The sequence below is a fragment of the Centropristis striata genome, chromosome 3 (genome assembly GCF_030273125.1).
Source record: "Centropristis striata isolate RG_2023a ecotype Rhode Island chromosome 3, C.striata_1.0, whole genome shotgun sequence".
In the NCBI taxonomy this organism is placed as follows: domain Eukaryota; kingdom Metazoa; phylum Chordata; class Actinopteri; order Perciformes; family Serranidae; genus Centropristis; species Centropristis striata.
In genome coordinates this window covers 43985705-44010430 of record NC_081519.1, presented here as the reverse complement: position 1 = coordinate 44010430, position 24726 = coordinate 43985705, and the positions used below count along the sequence as shown (strand labels likewise).

The following is a 24726-nucleotide window of genomic DNA, read 5'->3' as shown; positions in this document are numbered from 1 at the left end:
TGCAAAACATTTTGACAAGATGTGAGCAGCAGAAAGAATAAAACTCTTTTCATATGTGAACAAAGTTGAGTGTCTCCCCGTCCTCTTACACAGGCTGAAGTAACATCATATACAGGAGCATCTCAATGAATTAGAATATCATAGAAAGTTTATTTATGTCAGTAATTCAATTAAAAAAGGTGAAATAACACATTATATAGATCCATTATACACAGAAAGAAACATTTCATGTCTTCATTTATTTAATTTATTCTAATTATAATGATTATGGCTTACATTTAATGAAGACCTGAAATTCAGTGTCTCAAAAAATGTGAATATTGCAAAAAACAACAACATTAAAAGTCTGTTTAATGTGTAAATGTTGTCCTCTGAAAAGTCAGTCATCTATATGACTCAATACTTGGTTGGGACTGTTTGACTTGAACTACTGGAAATAGTCTTTTCTATGATATTGTCATTTATTGAGACGCACATATACTTTCACTTCTGTTCAAAACCTGTCTGAGTCTGTTTGACCTAGATACAAGTGACGTCATGCCCAGAATAAATTCCCATTGGCTCAGATGAAGGTTTGTTCAGCGTCACCTCTTGTTTTCTCCTCATTTCAACTCTGATTGTGGAGCAGGAAGGATGATCTCTGTTTCTCTCTTCAGACAAACACACAAAGCTTCACTCTGGTAAATCTTCAGACGGTCACAATGCAGATCTTTGCTGCTCTGGTTCTCCTGGGAACAGCCCTGCATGGCGCTGCACCAAGTGAGTTCACATTGTTTTGTTGGTTTATTGTGAAAGAAACAAAATGCTTCATGTCTTTCTATACTGTATTTATGAGTTTCAGCGTTTTAAGATTGTCTTTGATGTTTATTTCCTGGACTTCTGTGTATATTATAGAAATATTAAAAAGTAACAACCCATCATCTTAAAGTTGACGTTAGTAAATCCTGTCTGTTCACCTCATTGAATGATCCCTATAAACTTTAGTTGAACTTTAGTAAAGAGGGATAGTCAATACTCTAATCCTGAAAAGGGCACAAGTGTGTTTTCATCAACTTTTATATCTTTTATTTGTGTCATTATTTTATATTATCAGGACCATTAAGACCGATACGGTCTGATCATGTTAATGTTAAAATGGTGAGCAACAACTACACCTGACTGCAGGGTGCAATTCTGGGCGGAGCTTAGCGTCCGTTGAGGTGGGTGGAGTCAAACGTTGAGGTGGGTGGAGTCAAACGTTGAGGTGGGTGGAGTCAAACTGTGAGGTGGGTGGAGTCAAACGTTAAACTGGTGATGGAGTCTATTAGATTCGAACGGCACCATTTATTGATTACAGCAGAGGCACATTTTCTGTTATCATTATTATTATTATTATTCGCTGCATATAAACAAATAAGGAGCATATTTACATGTCATCAGAATTAAACATAAATACATATAAAACAAGATTAGATAAACTATTAGATAATGTAATAGCAGGGATACCACAGCATGTGGTGCAATAACAAGATGTCAGTAAAAATGTGAAATGACAAATAAGGGAGTGTAAAGCGGCATTAAAACTTAAAAAATAAATATTCCTGTTTTCATCATGCCAAAATAGTTTGCATCCTTTTGAAGTCTAATTTCGAGTGTTTTGCCTTTAGTGAATTCTAATAAAAATATGGGTCATTGTTTATATTGATAAATGTGATAACTTTATCTATCCTGATTTATGATGCTATGCTACTGTATCATTTGTAACATTTGACTTGTACTAGACAAATTCTGTCAGACACACTGACAAGGTGAATGTGCTGTGTACATCAGGTCAATCCGTTTTGCTGAACAGTTTTTTTCTTATCACTATATGTCTTTTTGCAACATGGGAATGCTGTTTTTGCACTAGAGCTCGTTATAATAATAAAACAGTTGTCCCATGTGTCCAAAGACCTACAAGGAGCATAATTAAGTGTTTGGTATCTTTATGAACTCAGAACAAGCTGAATATAAAAGTATATGGACACATATGCAGTGAAAAAAAATCATTGTTTTTTATTTTTATTTTTTATCTGAAAAGTCAGTTGATATCGTTGTTTTCCTGCTTTGTTGGTACAATATTTGATATTGTTCAGTAATGTGTGTAAACAGAATAACTTAGACTGTAACATGATATATTTACATCAATTATTAATTAATTAATTTGTGTAAAACCGATTATTAGGCTGTCTCAAATGTATTGTCATTCTTTTTGATTCTGTGAGCAGGAAAATAAGATTGTTAAGTGATTTATAAAACTGTGATATAAAAACTGAAATGATGACTTGTTTTTTCTTACAGTGACTCACTCTATGATGAATTTCTTCACTGCATCGTCTCAAGTCCCAAACTTCCCAGAGTTTGTGTTTGTTGGTTTGGTTAATGAGATTGAGGTAGTGCATTATGATAGTAACAGCAGGAAATCAGAAACCAAACAGGAGTGGATGATCAGAGCCACAGAAGATGATCCTCAGTACTGGCAGAGGGAGACTGAGATTCTATTTGGTCACCAGCAGCGGTTCAAAAACAACATTGAAGTTGCAAAGCAGCGCTTCAACCAAACTGGAGGTTTGTTTATGTTTCACTTTCTCCTGATAAAATGTTGTTTATTGTTGTTTTTTATTTTTTTATCCTGTATTTTAGTACACAGATGTTAACACACACACACACACACACACACACAGACAACACACACACACACACACACACACACACACACACACAGACGACACACACACACACACACACACACACAGACAACACACACACACACACACACAGACGACACACACACACACAGACAGACAACACACACACACACACACACACACACAGAAAACACACACACACACACACACACACACAGAAAACACACACACTCACACACACACACACACACAGACAACACACACACACACACATACACACACAGACAACACACACACAGACAACACACACACACACACACACACACACACAGACAACACACACACACACACACAACACACACACACACACACACAGACAACACACAAACACACACACAGACACACACAGACAACACACACACACACACACAAACACACGAACACACAGACAAAACACACACACACACACACACACACAGACAACACACACAGACAACACACACACACACACACACACAGACAACACACACACACACACACACAGACAACACACACACACACACACACACACACACACACACACACAGACAACACACACACACACACACACACACACACACACACACACACACACAGACAACACACACACACACACACACACACACACAGAAAACACACACACACACACACACAGACAACACACACACACATACACACAGACAACACACAAACACACACACACACACACACTCACTCACACAAACAGACAACACACACACACACACACACACACACACACACACACCATTGTCAGATGAAAGTGTTTGACAGCTTTTCTTGACTGAAACCCAGTCAGACACTGAGACTAGTGAATGCTGCTATACTACATGGATACAGTGTTTGTGTCCATCCCATAATAACCAGCAGAGATTATTAACACTTTATCTCCACTAGATTAGATCAGAGTAACTCTACTGAACTGCCCACAGAGAGTCGCTCCATAATAACTCTACTGCAGGAACCTGTTGATCTCAACAGTTTAACAACACACAGCTGATAGAGGAACATTACTGCCTGGTTTCTCAAAGTGTGGAGCCGGGACTGTAAAGGGGACACAGGCTGCTTCTGATGGGTCCTCATATGAGAGGAGGAGCGGTTTGTTTTAATAAAGCTGCTGACAGGACGACATAGTGAACGTCTCATTCAGATCAGAGGTTTAAAGAGTTTAACAGCTCCACTCTACCTACTAATACACAGTGTGTCCATCCCATAATATACCTTTATATGTTGTAGAAGGACAGATTATATTTGTTTATTTTACTTCACCACAATGTGTGTAGGCCATAATATATGTATATAGTGCTGAAACAATTAGTCTATAAACTGTTTGGATGATCAACAGAACTCACACATTTTGATAATCAAATAATCATTTAAGTCTTTTATTCAGCAAAAATATCAAAAAGTTTCTAGTTCCAGTTCCTCAAATATGAGCATGATCTACTTTTCTGTTTTATATCATTTTATGTTAAATACTGTTCAGTGTTGGTTTGATAAAAGAGCAATTAAAAGATTTCTCCTTTGGCTCTGAGGACTTCTGACTGTCTTTTTTTCATAATTTTCTGACATTCTACATTGTAAACATTTAATGATTAATTGAAAAATACTCATTGCATAATTAGTGACAACAGTAATTAATTTGAGCCACAAATATTTAGAAAAAACTACAGATGAGATTAGATTATCTTTACTTGACCATGGTGGATCTGTTCCATAAATAACGTCAATAGTGCTGAAACAATCACTCAATTAACTCAGTGGAGACAAACTGGTGTCTCAGTGGAGACAAACTGGTGTCTCAGTGGAGACAGTGTGTCTCTGTGGTTAAAGAAAAGAGGATATGAAGTGTGTTAGGATGTCCCTCTGTTTCCCAGCAGTCTCTGCCTCTCTGTCTCTCTCTAAGACGTCCACACTGTCCAGATGATGGCTGGCTGTAAGTGGTTGTCATGGAGACAATAACAGCAGGAGGTGTAGATTCTGTGTCTGAGTGTCTGTGGATCAGTGTGTCTCTGTGGTAAAGATGTGATATCAGCTGGTGATAGATGACTGGGCTGTGATCTCACTCTTGTTTACTGCAGTGTCTCTGTCTCTCTGTCTCTCAGGTGTCCACATTGTCCAGTGGATGATTGGCTGTGAATGGGATGATGAGACGGATGAGGTCAAAGGTTATGAACAGCATGCTTATGATGGAGAAGACTTCTTATCATTGGACCTGGAGACAGAGACATGGGTCGCTCCAAAACAACAGGCTGTCATCACCAAACACAAGTTGGATAATAATAAAGCTCTGATGGATGAGTATAAACACTACTTCACCCAGAGTTGTCCTGAGGAGCTGAAGAAGTTTGTGAAGTTCGGGAGGAGCTCTCTGCTGAGAAAAGGTAGAGTCACATGACCTGATGTAGTTTAATGACCACGACAATGTTAATATGCCTTCTGTGTTTCCAACCATAAGTAACATTACAATAAATCTAAAGCATACAGAGGCTGAATCTGTCTCAGTTTAAACACATTTCTTTTTCTCTCTCGTCTCTTTATTTCTCTGACTCAACACATTTATCACCACTCGTCTGTCTCACACTCACTGTCCACTGCACTCTTTAATCTGTCTCACCTCTCTTCATCTGTTTCTTCCCTTCAGTCTCTGTTAGAGACTATGAAAGGGCAGAATGTCACTTTTCCTTAGCGGGTTCAATATGATCGCGTAAGGCAAAAAGTAGGCAAAGATCTTTCCGGCAATATAGCGGGACATTTGCGGGACGGCACTATGAAAGGGTAGCCTGGCTAACACCAGACCAAATCTCATTGGAGATTAGGTCTGGACACCTACAATGCTTTTCTCCGTAGAGGAGGTGTGGTTTACGATCCTCCGGAGCCGTTTATTGGACGCTTAGAATGTCTATCAAAGCGTCTGTAGGTAGCTCTTAGCCAATCAGATCAGTTATACCAGATGACGTAGTAGAGCAACAGAAATGGATGTTTGTTGTGTGTGTGTCTGTGAGAGAGTGTTGCTGCTGCTTTGCTTCTCCAGTTCTCGCTTTCTGCAAGATTATTTATTTTCACGCTTTATTCCCCCTCATGTCATTCTGCCCCACACATCCACTGATTTTATGGGCAATAAACAAGCTGCTGCGGGTCTCTGGGGGCTCCGCTGTCCCCCGGCTCGGAGCCAGATCACCGGCGGTGACCGGCGGTCTCGCCGGCTCGGCGCAACGAGCCGCAGAAACCGCCCGTGCGGCGCTAATAGTCCCGCTACCGGTGATCTGGCTACGAGCCGGGGGACGGCGGAGCCGCTGAGAGACCTTTCGCCTTTCAACTTTCGCTCTAAACTATTTAAAACACCATCTACAGCTAAAGAGAGTTTCGCGTCTGCAGCAGCCATGTTGGATCCGGAAAGCTTCTAAGTGCCGAGTAGTACGCGTCATCGTCTCACCGTCCCTCCCCGCTCTGTGATTGGATCCCTAAAACAGGGCTAAGATAATCGCCTCGTTTCCAGACTGGCTGGAGGTTCGAAATCAAATTCGAGCGCGCAAGGCAGTCTGGGTATACCCAGGCTAATGAAAGGGGCTTTCTTTTATCAATTAATGAGATGTATTTGCATTGTATACATACTGTATATATAGTGTATCAAGGTAGTGATAGTAATAAAGAACCTATAAACTGTGTTTCTCTTCTCTCTGCAGACCTTCCCTCAGTGTCTCTCCTCCAGAAGACTCCCTCCTCTCCAGTCAGCTGCCACGCTACAGGTTTCTACCCTGACGGAGCCATGATGTTCTGGAGGAAAGATGGAGAGGAGCTTCATGAGGACGTGGACCTCGGAGAGATCCTCCCCAACCACGATGGATCCTTCCAGATGAGTGTTGACCTGGACCTCTCATCAGTCAAACCTGAAGACTGGACCAGGTACGACTGTGTGTTTCAGCTGGTTGGTGTGAAGGAGCACATCTTCACCAGACTGGAAGAAGAAAAGATCAGGACCAACAGAGGTGAGACTTCTATCTGGCTTTGTTTTGTTTCCAGTTTCTTCTATCTAGTTTTTTATATATCATTTTAAGACTTAGATCAGAAATCGTTCTGCTGTTCACTTGTCCTGTGAATAGTTTGAATGACACTAAAGTTAATCTTGAATCTCTCTTCTGCTTTAAGTATTAAACCAATACATTTACCCACTTCTGCACCCAGAATTATTACCACAGTTTGTTTTGTGTTGCCTGTCCAATGTTTGCTTAAGCTTAAGTTAAAATAAAAAATATATAAATAATAATACAAAAATAATTTATCAATTAATTTTGTTAGGTTTTTATCACTTTTAGAAAGTCAATTTTAGTTTTCAAATCACATTAAAAATAAGTATAATAAGTATAATCTACACATTTTTTAACAATTTGTATCCACAGTTCAGAGAGAATACTATATAATAATCACTGTATTGACTGAACTACTGGCCAGTTTTAGAGGCTGAATAATGGAATAATTTAATAAATATATGGAAGAACGTATCTATCAGTAAATTAGTCAGAATCAAGTTTATTGGTCGAGGATGTTAACATTCAAAACAGAGTTTGTGTCAAAAACCCACATATGGGACAGAAACCAACACAGACATGCAGCTAAACAAAGACAACAAAGTTATAGACGAGAATGAACAAACAACAAATGGATAATAATAATTATTTACAGATTAGAAGGGATAAAAAATAACAATAGCAGAACAAACTAGAAAATTTCCTCTGGGGAAATTGTGAAAGGGCCACGGGGGCTACTGCCGGTGTGTGTACACTATGATGAGATTCATCAGAGATTTCAAACAATTAATACTAGTAATGTTATGACACTATATAATATACAAGGAGCACACCTACAACAAGCATTCCTTTACAAGTATTTATTTATACAGCAACCTTTGACCTTTAACCTCAAAATGTGTGTGTGTGTGTGTGTGAAACATGTGTATCTGGAGGAGTGTGCGCGCATGTGTGTGTAACTGTAATCACATAAAGTTACGTGTGTGTGTGTGTGTGTGTGTCTGGTTCTCTCTTTCTGAATTTCTGGCCTCGAACAGAAAGCATTTTTGGCAAAACCATAATACCTATCATTGATCCGACTTCACTTTGAGCGTCCTGAGTTCTTCCTGAACAGCTACATATGTTTTTTGTGAAGAAAAATGAAGAAATAGCTTTGTAAGAGCGATCTGAAAAACTGTTAAATATGCTTTTATACAAAAATCTTCCTGCGTTTTTAATATGGGAGCCAATGAGGCTGTTGGTGGTGTTGGTGGTGCATCTGTGCGTCCTACGCCCAAACTATAACTCTGACAGCTTTACCAGAGGATTGTGAGGGAGAAGACTAATTTTCCTACGTTTCTATGTATAAATTATTTCTGTAGAGTGGAATTTGCGGCCTGGAGCGCAGTTTTCAAATTTATTTTTTGACAGTTTTTTCTCTCCCTCTACACTCTGGCGATGATGTCACACACTGTGACACGAACATTCCGTGCAATATACACCCATTATAATCTCAGAATTTCTCCAAAAATGATCATGGTCATTGAACAGGGATTGATAAAAAACTATATGACCTATCGAAACGTGGATTAATACACAGATACACAAGACTTGTGTCTACTGTTTACAGTTTAAATGGAGTCTCTAGGTGAAATTATGCTATTGCTGTAGGGGCCAGTGCTCGGTGTGATTGCCCCGTGGCCCTAACAATGTATTCAGGATTGTGTTCTGGTGGACAAACTGACGTTCTTCTCTTCTGACCTGCTTCACCTGTTCAGGTTGTGACTATTTCTTGTTGTTTTCTGCTCCACAGAGAAACCCACTGACAAGAACGGCATCAACATTCCTGCAGTCGTTGTTCCTCTCGTCCTCCTCCTCCTCCTCGCTGTGATTGGATTCTTAGTTTACAGAAGAAGAATAAGAGGAAGATGGTGTTAGAAGATACTCTGGCATTTGGCAGTTGTGACGACTAAAACAATGTGTGTGCAGTTCATATTTGATTTCATACAGATTTTCCATAGCAAAGTTGAGATATTAATAAAAGTGTGAAGAGAAAGACACAGATTCTTTCAGAAACCTTCACATCGGCAGATCAGATAAAGTGTAATATTAAAAACTCAAATATGAACCTTAAGAAAAACAGTGACACCAAATCACTGAAACAGTGTTGAAAAGGATTAAAAAGAAATAATTTGTTTAAAAAGCATATTAGCTAAATGCTTACAAAACGTTCACACTAGTTAATGAATCATAGACATTTGAGGTCTAAATGAAGCTGTAAATATGAGGCTTTGTGGGATTTTACTCTCCAAACCTCGATGGTAAATAATTCAGATTTTTATATATATTTTTTCTATTTTCTTTTTAGGTTTATGGACACATTTTGCACTGTGTCTGTAGTGCACTATGGGACATTTAGCAGATATGGTTAATAAAACAGTGGTCATAAATATTATTAAAAATATTGTGCAAAAATCTTTGTAATATTAACAAAGGATGGGTGGGGGGTAAACACACTTCCATTATTTAAGTTAAGTTATATAAATGAAGTTTATGTGAAATGTCTGATTCCCTGATGAGATTTATGAAACATTTTTGATTTGACCTCTGCAGAATTTCTCACATATGAGAACCATGGACGACTTTGTGTTTCATTCTGAAGTGAACAATCATTTCATTTGCTTTGAATTCTCAGAAATCCTTCTTTTGCAATTGAAAATATAATGCAAAGAAAAGGCCAAATGTCCAAACTTTTTTTTAAATGAGTGACATTTTCCTGGTTAACAGATTCAGCAGATGTGGTTTAACACAAACTGGTGGTGAGCATAAATATTAGACACAAGCCTGAAGTGGAAGGTGAGCTTCTCAAGGGTTTTAATATTTATAATGTTCCACTTAAACATGTTAAATCCAGAAACCCTGTGACAACACTGGACAACATGTGTAAGTTGTTGTGTGATGCTGGTGTCTCTGTGTGTCCTGTCATGTCCCGTACAACACTTCTAAACTCTGTCATGTTGTGGAGAAGATCTCTGATCTGTTTCACAAGGTTTTATGGAGAAGAAGCTCTTTTTCTTTAGTTTTATTTGGTGAACTGGATTCTGTTCTTCACTTAAAAAGTACACCAGTGTGTAAATCATCATGTAAACTAGGGTGACCAAGCGTCCTCTTTTGCCCGGACATGTCCACTTTTTACGTCCTGTCCGGGGCGTCCGGCCGGGTTTTATAAATTCACGAAAATGTCCGGTGTTCACTGTTTTTCATAGGACCAGTACACGTGCACGTAAATTGACTGGCGCTTTGCACACAATTTTGCGAGACGTAATTACCAAGAGGCAGCCTTGTGGGCGGGTCAGCGCCGCACACACACACACACACAGGGAGACAGAGAGCAGAGCAGACAGAGGGCAGATCGAACAGTGGAGCAACATTGCACGGGAAATGCCGAAGTGTAAGTGCAGCTTCACAGATGAACTGCAAAAAAATTTCCGACGTACCGTCCCGGTCGGGACAGGTGGGAGGCAGAGTGCACCGTGTGCAATGCTGGCACATAATGTCTCAGTGTCTAATAAAGGTGCTGGAGATCTCAAAGCTCAAAGACAACTAAAGATGAAAAGTATAGATCCTTTTTGTTTGTTAAGTTAGTATCTTTGTGAGACTCTTCTATTATTTATCTTATTGCAGTTAATAAGAGATATATTGTTGAAGCTAGATTTTCTAACAGAGGAGTTCATATTTAGAACATTATTTCATATTTTTTATTCATTTATTTGAAAAGAGTCTATGAGAGCTATTATTTTGTTAAAAGTTTTTACAGATTTCATTTTATTTTATTACAGAAGTTAATTTTGCACCATTGAAGCATCATAAAGCATGTTGCATAATAAAGCCTGTCTGAATTTGTGTCTCGAGGCCGTGCCGATTGTCCTCTTTTATGGAAATCAAAATATGGTCACCCTAATGAAAAGATATGGTGTGTATAATATAAAGCTATAAAATAAATGTTTCATCTGGATTTCTAGAATGTTTTGTTTTAATTTCGTTCAAATAACTTTTCTTCGTTCATTGCTCTCAAAACTGCAGCTAACTGGGAAATAGCCTGCTAATAATGTGTTGCTGGTAAATATGATGTGTTGTTGATGTTTACCACACTGTTAGGCAGTTTGGAGAATGAGAGTGTTATTTAGCGCTCACGGTTAGCGGCGCTAGCTCCCGTTAGCATGCTGGGCTAACTCAATTGGCATTCCGGGCTAGCGCTTAGCTAGGTCTTGCTAGCATTTAGCTATTAATGTTTGCTGCTACTGTTAGCTGTGTTTAAGCTTTTGGTCCGCTGTGTTTACTGCAATTCATTACTTTATTCATAAGAAGACATTTATTGACTATAGTTTAAAAGAGTCAATGTTTTGTTTATTGTAAAAAGTAAAAATAGCTATTTAAGTTACAATTTCATTAATATTATTATATGTAACCTGTTATATGTGGTTTAATCATTTCAGGTTTATGACCTGTGGTCATTTTGTGATAAAATAAAGGAAGACCAAGGATAACAGGAGTTATTGCTTCAGAGTGCTTCCTGTCAAGCCTTTTCGGAGGGCTGAATTTAGAAAATCCGAACAATGTTAAAAGTATAAATAATGGCCCCATTTAGAAGAAAATAGAAGATAAAGAATCGTATGATTTGGGGCGGGGCTACCTTTGATTGACAGGTCAGGTAACTTTGACCCTTAAATTGTATATTCACTTAATGTTTATTTGAAAAATAAAAAATAAAAATGTCTTTTTCAGCGTTTGGTTGGACTAACAGACTCTCCAATGAGTCGCTGTTCATTTTTCTGAGGTAAGAGGGAGGCATAAAAGAAAGCCTTGCCCCCCCTGCTGCAACCCCAGCTGGCAGCAACGAATTAAAAGAAAAGTTACGTCCGATTTGACATTTACCAGAGCGAGTTTCCAATGTCCGACTGCAGTGAATGCAGCACGAGTTAACGTCAGAGCGGCCGGCAAGAGACTGATTTGCTTTGAAAACTGAGTGGCGCGAAGCGAGGGAGCCAGGAGTCGCGAGGAGAGAAGAGACGGCGGGAAAGAGGTAAAAACTGATTAACTATCTATCAAGAAATTAAATTATAATGAAAGCACAGTGCTAGCATAGTTGTGATTCTGGTTTTGAGATGATAAAAATCTGGTTGAAGAAAGTTATTTCGTTAACTATACATGTAATGTTAGCTAGGTCTGACCTTAGTTATGTGTAAAGTAGGCTACAAACGCTAATATTGTTTAAAGTTAGGAAAAGTAGGTAGGAAAGGTAGCATACGTAGTTTTTATCACCAAAGAGAAAGATGAAAGAAATAGAAAATGAATAACAGCAATGTAGACAGAGAAGATGAGGTGGAAGGAGAGAGAAAAGATGAAGATGAGGTGGAAGGAGAGAAAAAATGAAGATGAGGTGGAAGGAGAGAGAGAAGATGAAGATGAGGTGGAAGGAGAGAGAAGATGAAGATGAGGGGGAAGGAGAGAGAGAAGATGAAGATGAGGTGGAAGGAGAGAGAGAAGATGAAGATGAGGTGGAAGGAGAGAGAAGATGAAGATGAGGTGGAAGGAGAGAAAAGATGAAGATGAGGTGGAAGGAGAGAGAGAAGATGAAGATGAGGTGGAAGGAGAGAGAGAAGATGAAGATGAGGTGGAAGGAGAGAGAGAAGGGCAACAGAAAAGTGACAGAGAAAGAATACAAGGCCAAGGCGACCAGGGACGTTTTGCTATAAGCTGTATTTAAGAGACATTGCTTAGACTTCTTCAAATAAATATTAATATTCATGTTTGCTTATATATGAGTAATTGTGGAAACTTGTCAGTGTGAAAGTGTGATGAGGTGGGGACAGAGTTTTAATATTTTGTGAAGTGTATTTTAGATCTATTGCTCAGATTAAATTCCAAAATTAAAAAAAATAACCTAAAAATACTCTCCCAGGCTAAAATGTTAGTGTGTTAGACACAGTCTGATGGTTATAACTTATCAATGACAGTTCCAAATAGATTTTGTTTTATTAGTCATTATATTGTATAATTAGTTCAGATGTAATGCAGTTTAAATTTCTCCTCCTCTCCATCTTCTAGACATATCCAAGTCCAGGTGTGAGGTTCAAGTGCAGCCAGTGTGAGAGAGTTTCCCTAAGACCCTCCAGGGAGGAGCCAGGAGAAGCTTCAGCAGCGACTGGTACAAATCTCACCCCTGGTTAGAATACTCTCACTCAAAAGATGCAACTTATTGTTTTGCTTGTAGGCATTTTTCATTCCCCGATGCTCCAAGGACTGTTTTCACCTCATTCAAGGGTTATCCTAACTGGAAAAAGGCTACAATGAAAGACAGTGGTTTCTGTTCTCATACCAGATCTGAAGGTTATGTAAAAAGACTGAGAGACAAACTGGGAGAATGTGTGTTCTGAGGGAACAATAACAGCGTTGTCCAGAACCGTGTTTGAGTGCCTTGACCCATTTATTTCCAGTGTGTTTATGCTCACCTTAGTACAGCTCAGTTCAATGGTCTTCATGGGTAAGTTTTTCTTTTGATAGTTTCTTCTTGTCAAAAACTGTTTGCTTCCCCTCTCACATATCTGCTACTCAACACCTGTGTCTTACCTTAATGCCTTTCCTGTGATAATGCCCCACCTACAGTAGTGTTACCATACTTCTATCTCCTATTAAGTGAGATCACATTGTATGGTCACGTATTCCTAATATGAACTGTTTCACATGAAACCTCAAATGCAAGATATTGATTGCATGAGATTAAGTTTGTCTGTATGAGTTTGTAAATGGCAGCCCGTGTCCTTTTGTAGTGTGTACATACTATTTGTCATCAAACAGTGATAACTGATTAAATTCAGTATATATATGTCTGCCATATGTTTCCACCCTTCAAAGATTCCTGCCTCCCCATAAATATTCAGGCTCAGCTGTGAGAGAAGTCACTGCAGTGAAACAATCTGCCAGAGAAACATTCCTCAGTCTTTCCAACTACAACTTCCTTTTGAGTCTTTAGAGTCAGGTTCATGAATATCAGTTTATCTAAACTCTCTCTAACTTGCTTTTCCCTCCGTATCTCTCACTCTAAAATTAAACTTAAAATCCTGTTATACATCATAATCTGCACTCACTTTTATTCCTCCCATTGGACCTGCAGCTCGTCTCCTAAAGGGGCGTGGCAGTAACTGAACTCACCTGACAGGTACAGGGACTGAGAGGTCAGTGAGCCGTCTCGCTTGGTACCTGTCTCTGTTGACACACCTTTATTGAGAGATAAAGAAGTTCCTCATGTGGCATCTCCAGGTACGATCACCTTTTTAATCTTTGCTTCACTTTTCCAGTCAGCTCTGATTTTGTTCCTGCGCAGCTAAAAACACATCTTTATATTTATTTATTTTAACTTCTACTTGGCCTTGATATGACTATTTGTTTGTATCTGAATAACACTGAATGCACCATATTCACAATGTCTGTACTAATTGTAAAATCTTGTTTTTCTGACAGTTAAACACTCCTTGAAGATTTTTATAACTGGATCTTCTGGTGATAAACTCAGGTATTGATCAGCAGAAAGAGGTTTGGTCAACCAGAGCTCAAGCCTCAAAGTAACAAATAATATAAATACTACAATGTCTGGATAAAAGATGTGACACAGATTGATTTGTTTGTGTAATAATCATGAACATTATTGTCTCAGTTGGAATAGTGAGAACAGAAGATCTAAGTTTCTTATTAAACCTTATTAAATTCTATAGCTTTTTATAAAGTGCTCCAACAGCAATAAGAGAGGGTGGAAACAGAGTAGCTATATGAAGCGCCAAAGCAAAATGAAAAGCAGGATCATGTGTTCAAACATCAACAGAGGTGTTCAGTTTTTGTTGTTTGAGCAGTTTTCAGCGTCCACAGCTTCAAATCAGCTCCGGAGCATTTATTCTGTAGGACAGAGCTGAGCTGATCTGATGCTTGTGTTTAAGAAGCTCTCTGACTCGCTTTCTGCTTCACTTTTATTTATTTTCATTTCAAACTCCAGCAATGAGGTGAAATATTGTTTCATGGAGACCACCTTGTGTTTTATTATATTGTTTGTCCTGATCGTTGACCTGATGTGTGCCAACACCAGTGTTCAGCCTGTAGTGGAGCTAAACTAAACACTTTAACATACTGACATATTTCATAGAACAGCTCATTAGATAAGAACTTCAGAGGGGATTTAATATGTTCCCCTCCATCTCATTTAATAAGCAGATGGTTTGACTGCTCACATATCTGTTTAAAATAACAGATAAAGCCAGTCTGTAGATCAACTGCAGCTTTGAACCACTGGGGGCAGCACCTCACCTCATTTACTCACTATAACATCCAGGAAACCAAACTTGGATTTGTTGTTTGTTGTTGATATTTTTGATCAGGACTGTTTTAAATCCCAGGGCAGCCATACAGAACAAAAGAACAATAAGACACTACTGAATCCCCACAAACTGCTCAGTGTCTGGTCTGTAGCTGACAGTAACCTCTGACCTGACACAACATTTCTGCACATTTCATTAGTCTGCAAAACATTTTGACAAGATGTGAGCAGCAGAAAGAACTAGAAAATTTCTAAAGAAATTTTGATTGTGTGCTTGCCTCTGGCCCTTGATTCTCGTGGCTTATCAAAAGGGGCAGGGATTAAACGGGGACTTTCTGCTAAGTACACTGACACCTCATACAAGTTTCTAGGACAAACGGTTCACTAGTTAGTAAAAGGGGGCGTGGCTAATCAAAGGGGCGGTGTTATCAATCACCAGTTAAACAGGGACTCTATGCCGAGTAATCTGACACCTTATACAAGTTTCTAGGACAAACAGTTAATTAGTTATGAAGGGGGGCGTGGCCAATAAAAGGGGCGGGGTTATCAATCACCAGTTAAACAGGGACTCTATGCCGAGTAATCTGACAATTTATACATGTTTCTAGGACAAACAGTTCATTAGTTATGAAAGGGGGCATGGCTAATCAAAAAGGGCGGGAATTTATGAAACATTGTTATGTAGAACTGGTAAATAATGATCCATCATCATGCATGACAAGTTTGAGGCAGATTGGACAATGTATGGTCAAGTTATAAGGTCTCATGTTTTATGAAAAAAGTGCCATGTCTGTGACAGTTGGAGTTAACTGTTTTAAGTTAAAATGTCTGTGTTGGAGGAGGGGAGAGGGGGGGCTTTGGTAGCTAAGCAACCAGGTGGCCAGGTGGAGTCGACCAATCAGAGCAGAGCAATCAGCTGAAATTAACTGACAGTTCCGCCACACTGAGCAGCCAGAGGTCGACAAACTGAAAATTCTGGCCTCGAACAGAAAGCATTTTTGGCAAAACCATAATACCTATCATTGATCTGACTTCACTTTGAGCGTCCTGAGTTCTTCCTCAACGTCTACATATTTTTGTAAGAAAAATGAAAAAATAGCTTTGTTAGAGCGATCTAAAAAAACTCTTACATCTCCTTTTTTCAGATATCGTCCTGCGTTTTTAATATGGGAGCCAATGAGGCAGTTTGTGCGTGTTGTTGGCGCATCTCTGCGTCTCACGGCCAAACTATAACTCTGACAGCTTTACCAGAGGATTGTGAGTGAGAGGACAAATTTTCCTACGTTTCTATGTATAAATTATTTCTGTAGAGTGAAATTTGCGGCCTGGAGCGCAGTTTTCAAATTTATTTTTTGACAATTCGTTCTCTCCCTCTACACTCTGCGTGATGACATCACCACTCTAGACTCTCCATAGGGTTACATTGGGGTGATTTTTTGACGTGTTTTTGCCCAATAATTTGAAAACCGTTTGTCGAAACCCTTATAAAAGTCATAGCACACTTGTCATGGGCGAGCCGGTCGATTTGATACCATTTTTGTGTATGTGCGGCCAAAACTCTGGGAGGAGTAGTCGACCGAAAAATGACACGGAAGAAACGGAAGAATAAAAATAGTCCCGATGAATAGTAGTTAGTGTGCTTTTGTAAGCAAGCCCACAAAATAAAACTCCTTTCATATGTGAACAAAGTTGAGTGTCTCCCCGTCCTCTTACACAGGCTGAAGTAACATCATATACTTTCACTTTCGTTCATAACATGTGTGAGCCTGTTTTACCTAGATACAAGTGACGTCATGCCCAGAATAAATTCCCATTGGCTCAGATGAAGATTTTCTCATTTCAACTCTGATCGTCGAGCAGGAAGGATGATCTCTGTTTCTCTCTTCAGACAAACACACAAAGCTTCACTCTGGTAAATCTTCAGACGGTCACAATGCAGATCTTTGCTGCTCTGGTTCTCCTGGGAACAGCCCTGCATGGCGCTGCACCAAGTGAGTTCACATTGTTTTGTTGGTTTATTGTCAAAGAAACAAAATGCTTCATGTCTTTCTATACTGTATTTATCAGTTGACTGCAGGGTGCAATTCTGGGCGGAGCTTAACGTCCGTTGGGGTGGGTGGAGTCAAACGTTGACGATGTCAGTAAAAATTTGAAATGACAAATAAAGAAGTTTAAAGCGACATTAAAACTTAAAAAAGAAAATTCCTGTTTTCATCATGCCAAATTAGTTTTCCATCCTTTTGAAGTCTAAATTCGAATGTTTTATCCTTTAGTGAATTCTAGTAAAATATGGGTAATAACTTTATCTATCCTGATTCATAATGCTATGATACTGTATCATTTGTAACATTTTACTTGTACTAGAGAAATTCTGTCAGACACACTGACAAGGTGAATGTGCTTTAACATCAGGTTATACCACTAAAGAGATCATAGACTGAGGTGACTTTAACATCATCTTTATTGAACTGAACACAATTAAAAATCAAAGCTAACATATTTACAAAACAACAAACAACTGAATTAAAAATCACAGCAAATAAAAACCTCTTTTAAACAACATAACACACTACTGTCTCTATATGTCAAAGAAAATAAGCAGACAAAAATGACATGACACTTAAAAATAGATACATAAGCATTCACCATCTAAGCTGATATTTGTATATAATAATGTTACTATGTGTAAGTAATTTTAAATCATTTGGGATTATGGACAGTGCTGCTTGATCTAACTCCAATTGGCCGCTACAGTATCACTGGTGTTTTGCTAACGATTGGTCACATGGGTGGTCCAGTAATTTAGCTAGTTCATTTTAATTTAATGTTATACACTGTATAATGTGAATGTTACAAAGTCAGTTATGCACAAAGACAGTCTTACTTACTTCCATGCTTGATCAAAATGTTTACTGTGAAAAAGATGAGAGCACCGGAGCTAAACGACTGAAGTACCCCTGAACCTCAAATGACTCCACCCACCTCAGTGTTTGACTCCACCCACCTCAACGTCCATAGAGCTCCGCCCCGAATTGCACCCTACAGTCCAGCCCACATTTAGAAAAATAAATTAAAAAACAACCTAAAAAGACTTTTAAACTTTAAGGTTCTTGTCCATAATTATTTTTAGTGCTCTTATACAAGATAAAAGTGTTTTACGGTTGTTTCTTATAAAAAGTGTGTCATTATTATCCCATCTGTGCCCGCGACTGAAATGTTTATATATATATATATATATATATATATATATATATATATATTGTCTTTTTAGTACATGGGATTGCTGTTTTTGCACTAGTGTCCATTATAATTCAGGGAAAACAGGAGTCCCATGTGTTCAAAGACCTACAAGGAGCATAATTAAGTGTTTGGTGCCTTTATAAACTCTGAACAAGCTGAATATAAAAGTATATGCACACATATGCAGTGGAAAAAAATCAAATGTTTTATATTTTAGTTTTTATCAGAAAAGTCAGTTGATATTGTTGTTTTCCTGCTGAAACCAAACAACTTCCTGCTTTGTTGGTACAATATTTGATATTGTTCAGTAATGTGTGTAAACAGAATAACTTAGACTGTAACATGATATATTTTACTTTAATTGATTCATTATTTTTGTATTTATTAGAGTGTAAAACAGATTTTAATCATCAGTCTTTATTTTGATTCAGGAAAGTAAGATTAAGTGATTTATAAAACTGTGATATAAAAACTGAAATGATGACTTTTTTTTTCTTACAGTCACTCACTCTCTGAAGAATTTCTTCACTGGATCGTCTCAAGTCCCAAACTTCCCAGAGTTTGTGTATGTTGGTTTGGTTGATGAGATTGAGGTAGCGCACTATGATAGTAACAGCAGGAAATCAGAACCCAAACAGGAGTGGGTGATCAGAGCCACAGAAGATGATCCTCAGTACTGGAAGAGGGAGACTGAGAAAGGATTTGGTCACCAGCAGCTCTTCAAAAACAACATTGAAGTTGCAAAGCAGCGCTTCAACCAAACTGGAGGTTTGTTTATGTTTCACTTTCTACTGATAAAATGTTGTTTATTGTGTTGTATATTTTTATATTTTCATCCTATATTTTAGTACACAGATGTTAACACACACACACACACACACACACACCATTGTCAGATGAAAGTGTTTGACAGCTTTTCTTGACTGAAACCCAGTCAGACACTGAGACTAGTGAATGCTGCTATACTACATGGATACAGTGTTTGTGTCCATCCCATAATAACCAGCAGAGATTATTAACACTTTATCTCCACTAGATTAGATCAGAGTAACTCTACTGAACTGCCCACAGAGAGTCGCTCCATAATAACTCTACTGCAGGAACCTGTTGATCTCAACAGTTTAACAACACACAGCTGATAGAGGAACATTACTGCCTGGTTTCTCAAAGTGTGGAGCCGGCACTGTAAACGGGACACAGGCTGCTTCTGATGGGTCCTCATATGAGAGGAGGAGCGGTTTGTTTTAATAAAGCTGCTGACAGGACGACATAGTGAACGTCTCATTCAGATCAGAGGTTTAAAGAGTTTAACAGCTCCACTCTACCTACTAATACACAGTGTGTCCATCCCATAATATACCTTTATATGTTGTAGAAGAACAGATTATATTTGTTTATTTTACTTCACCACAATGTGTGTAGGCCATAATATATGTATATAGTGCTGAAACAATTAGTCTATAAACTGGATGATCAACAGAACTCACACATTTTGATAATCAAATAATCATTGAAGTCTTTTATTCAGCAAAAATATGAGCATGATCTACTTTTCTCTGTTTTATATCATTTTATTTTCAATACTGTTCAGTGTTGGTTTGATAAAAGAGCAATTAGAAGATTTCTCCATTTGCTCTGAGGACTTCTGAGTGTCCTTTTTCATAATTTTCTGACATTTTACTTTGTAAACAATTAATGATTAATTGAAAATTAGTCGTGGTGGTCTCAGTGGAGACAGTGTGTCTCTGTGGTTAAAGAAAAGAGGATATGAAGTGTGTTAGGATGTCCCTCTGTTTCCCAGCAGTCTCTGCCTCTCTGTCTCTCTCTAAGACGTCCACACTGTCCAGATGATGGCTGGCTGTAAGTGGTTGTCATGGAGACAATAACAGCAGGAGGTGTAGATTCTGTGTCTGAGTGTCTGTGGATCAGTGTGTCTCTGTGGTAAAGATGTGATATCAGCTGGTGATAGATGACCTGGCTGTGATCTCACTCTGGTTTACTGCAGTGTCTCTGTCTCTCTGTCTCTCAGGTGTCCACATTTACCAGAGGATGCAAGGCTGTGAATGGGATGATGAGACTGATGAGGTCAAAGGTTATGATCAGCATGCTTATGATGGAGAAGACTTCATCTCATATGACCTGAAGACGGAGACATGGGTCGCTCCAAAACAACAGGCTGTCATCACCAAACACAACTGGGATAATAATAAAGCTAAGATGGCATGGTACAAACACTACCACACCCAGAGTTGTCCTGAGGAGCTGAAGAAGTTTGTGAAGTTCGGGAGGAGTTCTCTGCTCAGAAAAGGTAGAGTCACATGACCTGATGTAGTTTAATGACCACGACAATGTTGATATGCCTTCTGTGTTTCCAACCATATGTAACATTACAATAAATATAAAGCATACAGAGGCTGAATCTGTCTCAGTTTAAACACATTTCTTTTTCTCTCTCGTCTCTTTATTTCTCTGACTCAACACATTTATCACCACTAGTCTGTCTCACACTCACTGTCCACTGCATTCTTTAATCTGTCTCACCTCTCTTCATCTGTTTCTTCCCTTCAGTCTCTGTTAGAGACTATGAAAGGGCAGAATATCAGTTTTCCTTAGCAGGTTCAATATGAACGCCGAAACGGCGAAAAGTAGGCAAAGATCTTTCCGGCTATATAGTGGGACATTGCGGGACCGCACTATGAAAGGGGCTTTCTTTTATCAATTAATGAGATGTATTTGCATTGTATACATACTGTATATATAGTGCATTAAGGTAGTGATAGTAATAAAGAACCTATAAACTGTGTTTGTCTTCTCTCTGCAGACCTTCCCTCAGTGTCTCTCCTCCAGAAGACTCCCTCCTCTCCAGTCAGCTGCCACGCTACAGGTTTCTACCCTGACGTAGCCATGATGTTCTGGAGGAAAGATGGAGAGGAGCTTCATGAGGACGTGGACCTCGGAGAGATCCTCCCCAACCACGATGGATCCTTCCAGATGAGTGTTGACCTGGACCTCTCATCAGTCAAACCTGAAGACTGGACCAGGTACGACTGTGTGTTTCAGCTGGTGGGTGTGAAGGAGCACATCTTCATCAGACTGGAAGAAGAAAAGATCAGGACCAACAGAGGTGAGACTTCTATCTGTCTTTTGTTTTGTTTCCAGTTTCTTGTATCTAGTTTTTTATATATAATGTTAAGACTTAGATCAGAAATCATTCTGCTGTTCACTTGTCCTTTGAATAGTATGAATGACAGTAAAGTTAATCTTGAATCTCTCTTCTGCGTTAAGTATTAAACCAATACATTGGGGCCTGGCTGGGCTCAGCCTGAACAAGTCACATTGATCTGCCGACCTGTGGGCCCACCCCCCGCAGAGTAGGGCATAAGGGTCGGGTGCAATGTGAGCCGGGCAGCAGGTGAAGGCGGTTACCTGGGCACGCTGACCCCCGGCTTGAGCGGCTAACTCTGGGGACTCTCTCCTTTTCCAGAGTTGCCCAAAGTGAGAGGTGCCGGGAGGGTGTGGGTGAGTTCTCCCCGAGGAACGAGAGGGTCGATGTCTCTGACTGTTGTCTGTGCTTATGCACCGAACAGCAGCTCGGAGTACCCGGCCTTCTTAGAGTCTCTGGGTGGTGTCCTGGAAGGGGTTCCACCTGGGGACTCTATTGTTCTTCTGGGAGACTTCAATGCTCAGGTGGGTAACGATGATGGAGGGGGGTGATTGAGAGGAACGGCCTTCCTGATCTGAACCTGAGTGGTGTTTTGTTACTGGACTTCTGTGTTAGTCACAGATTGTCCATAACAAACACATGTTCAAACAGAGCTGCTCATAAATGTACTTGGTACCAGAGCACTCTAGACCAAAGATCTGGGTGGGGAGAGAGGTGCTGCCTCAAGCAAAGGAGTTCAAGTATCTCGGGGTCTTGTTTACAACCAAGGGTAGAACGGAGCGTGAGATGGACAGGCGGCCTGGTGCAGCGCCAGCAGTGATGTTGTACCAGACCGTCGTGGTGAAGAAGGAGCTGAGCCTGAAGGCAAAGCTCTCGATTTACCGCTCCATCTACGTTCCAACCCTCACCTATGGTCATGAGCTTTGGGTAGTGACCGAAAGAACAAGATCGCTGATACAAGTGGCAGAAATGAGTTTCCTCCGTAGGGTGGCTGGGCTCAGCCTTAGAGATAGGGGGAGGAGCTCAGACATCCGGAGGGAGCTCGGAGTAGAGCAGCTGCTCCTTTTCCTCTAAAGGAGTCAGCTGAGGTGGTTTGGGCATCTGGTAAGGATCCTCCCGGGCGCCTCCCTCTGCAGATCAGAATCTGCTTATGGTTCCGCGCACCCGTTTTCGAACCAGAGGTGATCGAGCTTTCCAGGCTGTTGCTCCCAAGCTTTGGAACAGTCTCCCTCCCTCACTGCGCTCAGTAGATTCTGTTGTCACTTTAAGAAGCCAACTGAAGACATTTTTATTTGTTCAGGCTCTTGATTAGTTGCTTTGGGTCTGCTATGGTAGTTTAATTGCTGTTGTTTTGGTCTTTTAAAACTTGTATGTACATTTTTATTTTATATTTATGTTATTTTATTTTATTTTGTTTCATTCTTTTTGACTTGTTTATCCCCTGTTAATGTGAAGTACTTTGTGACTTCTGTCTGCGAAAGGTGCTATATAAATAAAGTTAACTTACTTACTTACTCCCGTTAGAGGAGTTCCAGGTCCAACTGGTAGGAGGCCCCGGGGAAGACCCAGAACATGGTGGAGGGATTATATCTCTAATTTATTTTTAGATTTTAAATCTAAAGGTTTTTATCACTTTTTGAAAGTCAATTTCAGTTTTCAAATCACATTTTATTGGCCAAGGATGTTAACATTCAAAACAGAGTTTGTGTCAAAAACCCAGATATGGGACAGAAACCAACACAGACATGCAGCTAAACAAAGACAACAAAGTTATAGACAAGGATACACAAACAACAAATATGTAAAGTAATAATATACAGATAAGAAGGGATAAATAATAACAATAGCAGAACAAACAATGTATACAGGATTGTGTTCTGCTGGACAAACTGACGTTCTTCTCTTCTGACCTGCTTCACCTGTTCAGGTTGTGACTATTTCTTGTTGTTTTCTGCTCAACAGAGAAACCCACAGACAAGAACGTCATCATCATTGCTGCAGTCGTTCTTCCTCTCATCGTCCTCCTCCTCCTCGCTGTGATTGGATTCATCGTTTACAGAAAGACCAATGGTATGCTTTAAGGCAGGTAGGAGCTCACAGGTACACTCTGGAACTGGTTTTGGATCCTAAAATGATTTTTAGTATGATGACTTAAGAAAGAAGTGATTATTAAAGAAGTTAAGTGGGTTAAAAAAAGAAGGTAGAAGAGATTAATTTGTCAGTGTGAGTGAATAGAAGAGGGGATCATGTCCACAGAGAAGAAGGTGTTAGAAGATACTCTGGCATTTGGCAGTTGTGACGACTTAAACCATGTGTGTGTTTTGTTTTTCAGCCAACTGTAAGTCATCTTCTGAAAACAACATTGAGTTCTCTGAGAAACTGAATTCTGGAAAAGACAACCCTGAAGGCCAAACACACAACCCTGCACAAAGTGGGCTGCTTCAGGAGACATGAACTTTTCACACCTGCTGTTAAACAAAGACGCCTTCAACTTTGTGTAAAACAACCTTCTGTCATTGTTTCTTATTCAGGTTTAGTGACACAGTGTAGCTTTGAAGAACATATTTGACTTTAAACAGATTTTCCATAGCAAAGTTGAGATTTTAATAAAAGTGTGAAGAGAAAGAGACAGATTCTTTCAGAAACCTTCACATCAGCAGGTCAGATAAAGTGTAATATTAAAAAGTCAAATGTGAACCTGAAGAAAAACAGTGACACCAAGTCACTGAAATAGTGTTGAAACAATGAAAAAGAAATAATTTGATTAAAAAGCATATTAGCTAAATGCTTACAAAATGTTCACACTAGTTAATGAATCATGGATATTTTAGGTCTGAATGAAGCTGTAAATACGAGGCTTTGTGGAATTATCTCCAAACCTCTATGGTAAATAATTCAGTTTTTTTATATATAGATATATATTTTGTATTTTCTCTTTAGGTTTATGGACAAATTTTTGCACTGTGTCTATGGTTAAAACAGTGGTCATAAATAATAAAAAGTATTGTGCAAAAATCTGTGTAATATTAACAAAGGGTGGGTGGGGGGTAAACACACTTCCATTATTTAAGTTAAGTTATATAAATGAAGTTTATGTGAAATGTCTGATTCCCTGATGAGATTTATGAAACATTTTTGATTTGACCTCTGCAGAATTTCTCACATATGAGAACCATGGACGACTTTGTGTTTCATTCTGAAGTGAACAATCATTTCATTTGCTTTGAA

General features: G+C 39.2%; 2 protein-coding genes across 3 annotated transcripts; both read left to right on the top strand.

Moving 5' to 3' along the window:
- Positions 1 to 551: 551 nt before the first annotated feature.
- LOC131967485 (H-2 class I histocompatibility antigen, Q9 alpha chain-like) lies at positions 552 to 9021 on the top strand. The gene is made up of 6 exons (XM_059328647.1): positions 552 to 572; positions 657 to 759; positions 2320 to 2586; positions 4829 to 5107; positions 6410 to 6712; positions 8544 to 9021. Exons 1-6 carry the CDS (start codon positions 567 to 569, stop codon positions 8666 to 8668), a joined length of 1083 nt encoding a protein of 360 aa, XP_059184630.1. The 5' UTR covers positions 552 to 566; the 3' UTR covers positions 8669 to 9021.
- Positions 9022 to 16942: 7921 nt separating this feature from the next.
- Positions 16943 to 24493, top strand: LOC131966088 (class I histocompatibility antigen, F10 alpha chain-like). Of its 2 annotated transcripts, none has more exons than XM_059328544.1 (6): positions 16943 to 17086; positions 18837 to 19103; positions 20365 to 20643; positions 21157 to 21459; positions 23461 to 23568; positions 23831 to 24493. In XM_059328544.1, exons 1-6 carry the CDS (start codon positions 17029 to 17031, stop codon positions 23950 to 23952), a joined length of 1137 nt encoding a protein of 378 aa, XP_059184527.1. In that variant the 5' UTR covers positions 16943 to 17028; the 3' UTR covers positions 23953 to 24493. The 2 variants fall into 2 exon arrangements, with proteins under 2 accessions (XP_059184527.1, XP_059184528.1); XM_059328545.1 differs by having other exon boundaries at positions 23461 to 23584; positions 23831 to 23954.
- Positions 24494 to 24726: the final 233 nt, after the last annotated feature.

What these genes read in the sequence shown, in the direction of transcription:
- LOC131966088 (XM_059328544.1), top strand. Translation starts at nt 17,029, where the DNA reads ATGCAGATCTTTGCTGCTCTGGTTCTCCTGGGAACAGCCCTGCATGGC. An exon ending in CCTGCATGGCGCTGCACCAA is followed by an intron (nt 17,087 to 18,836) that starts GTGAGTTCACAT and finishes TTTTTCTTACAG; the next exon opens with TCACTCACTCTCTGAAGAAT. An exon ending in GAGTTCTCTGCTCAGAAAAG is followed by an intron (nt 20,644 to 21,156) that starts GTAGAGTCACAT and finishes TTCTCTCTGCAG; the next exon opens with ACCTTCCCTCAGTGTCTCTC.
- LOC131967485 (XM_059328647.1), top strand. An exon ending in GAGCTCTCTGCTGAGAAAAG is followed by an intron (nt 5,108 to 6,409) that starts GTAGAGTCACAT and finishes TTCTCTCTGCAG; the next exon opens with ACCTTCCCTCAGTGTCTCTC. An exon ending in AAAGATCAGGACCAACAGAG is followed by an intron (nt 6,713 to 8,543) that starts GTGAGACTTCTA and finishes TCTGCTCCACAG; the next exon opens with AGAAACCCACTGACAAGAAC.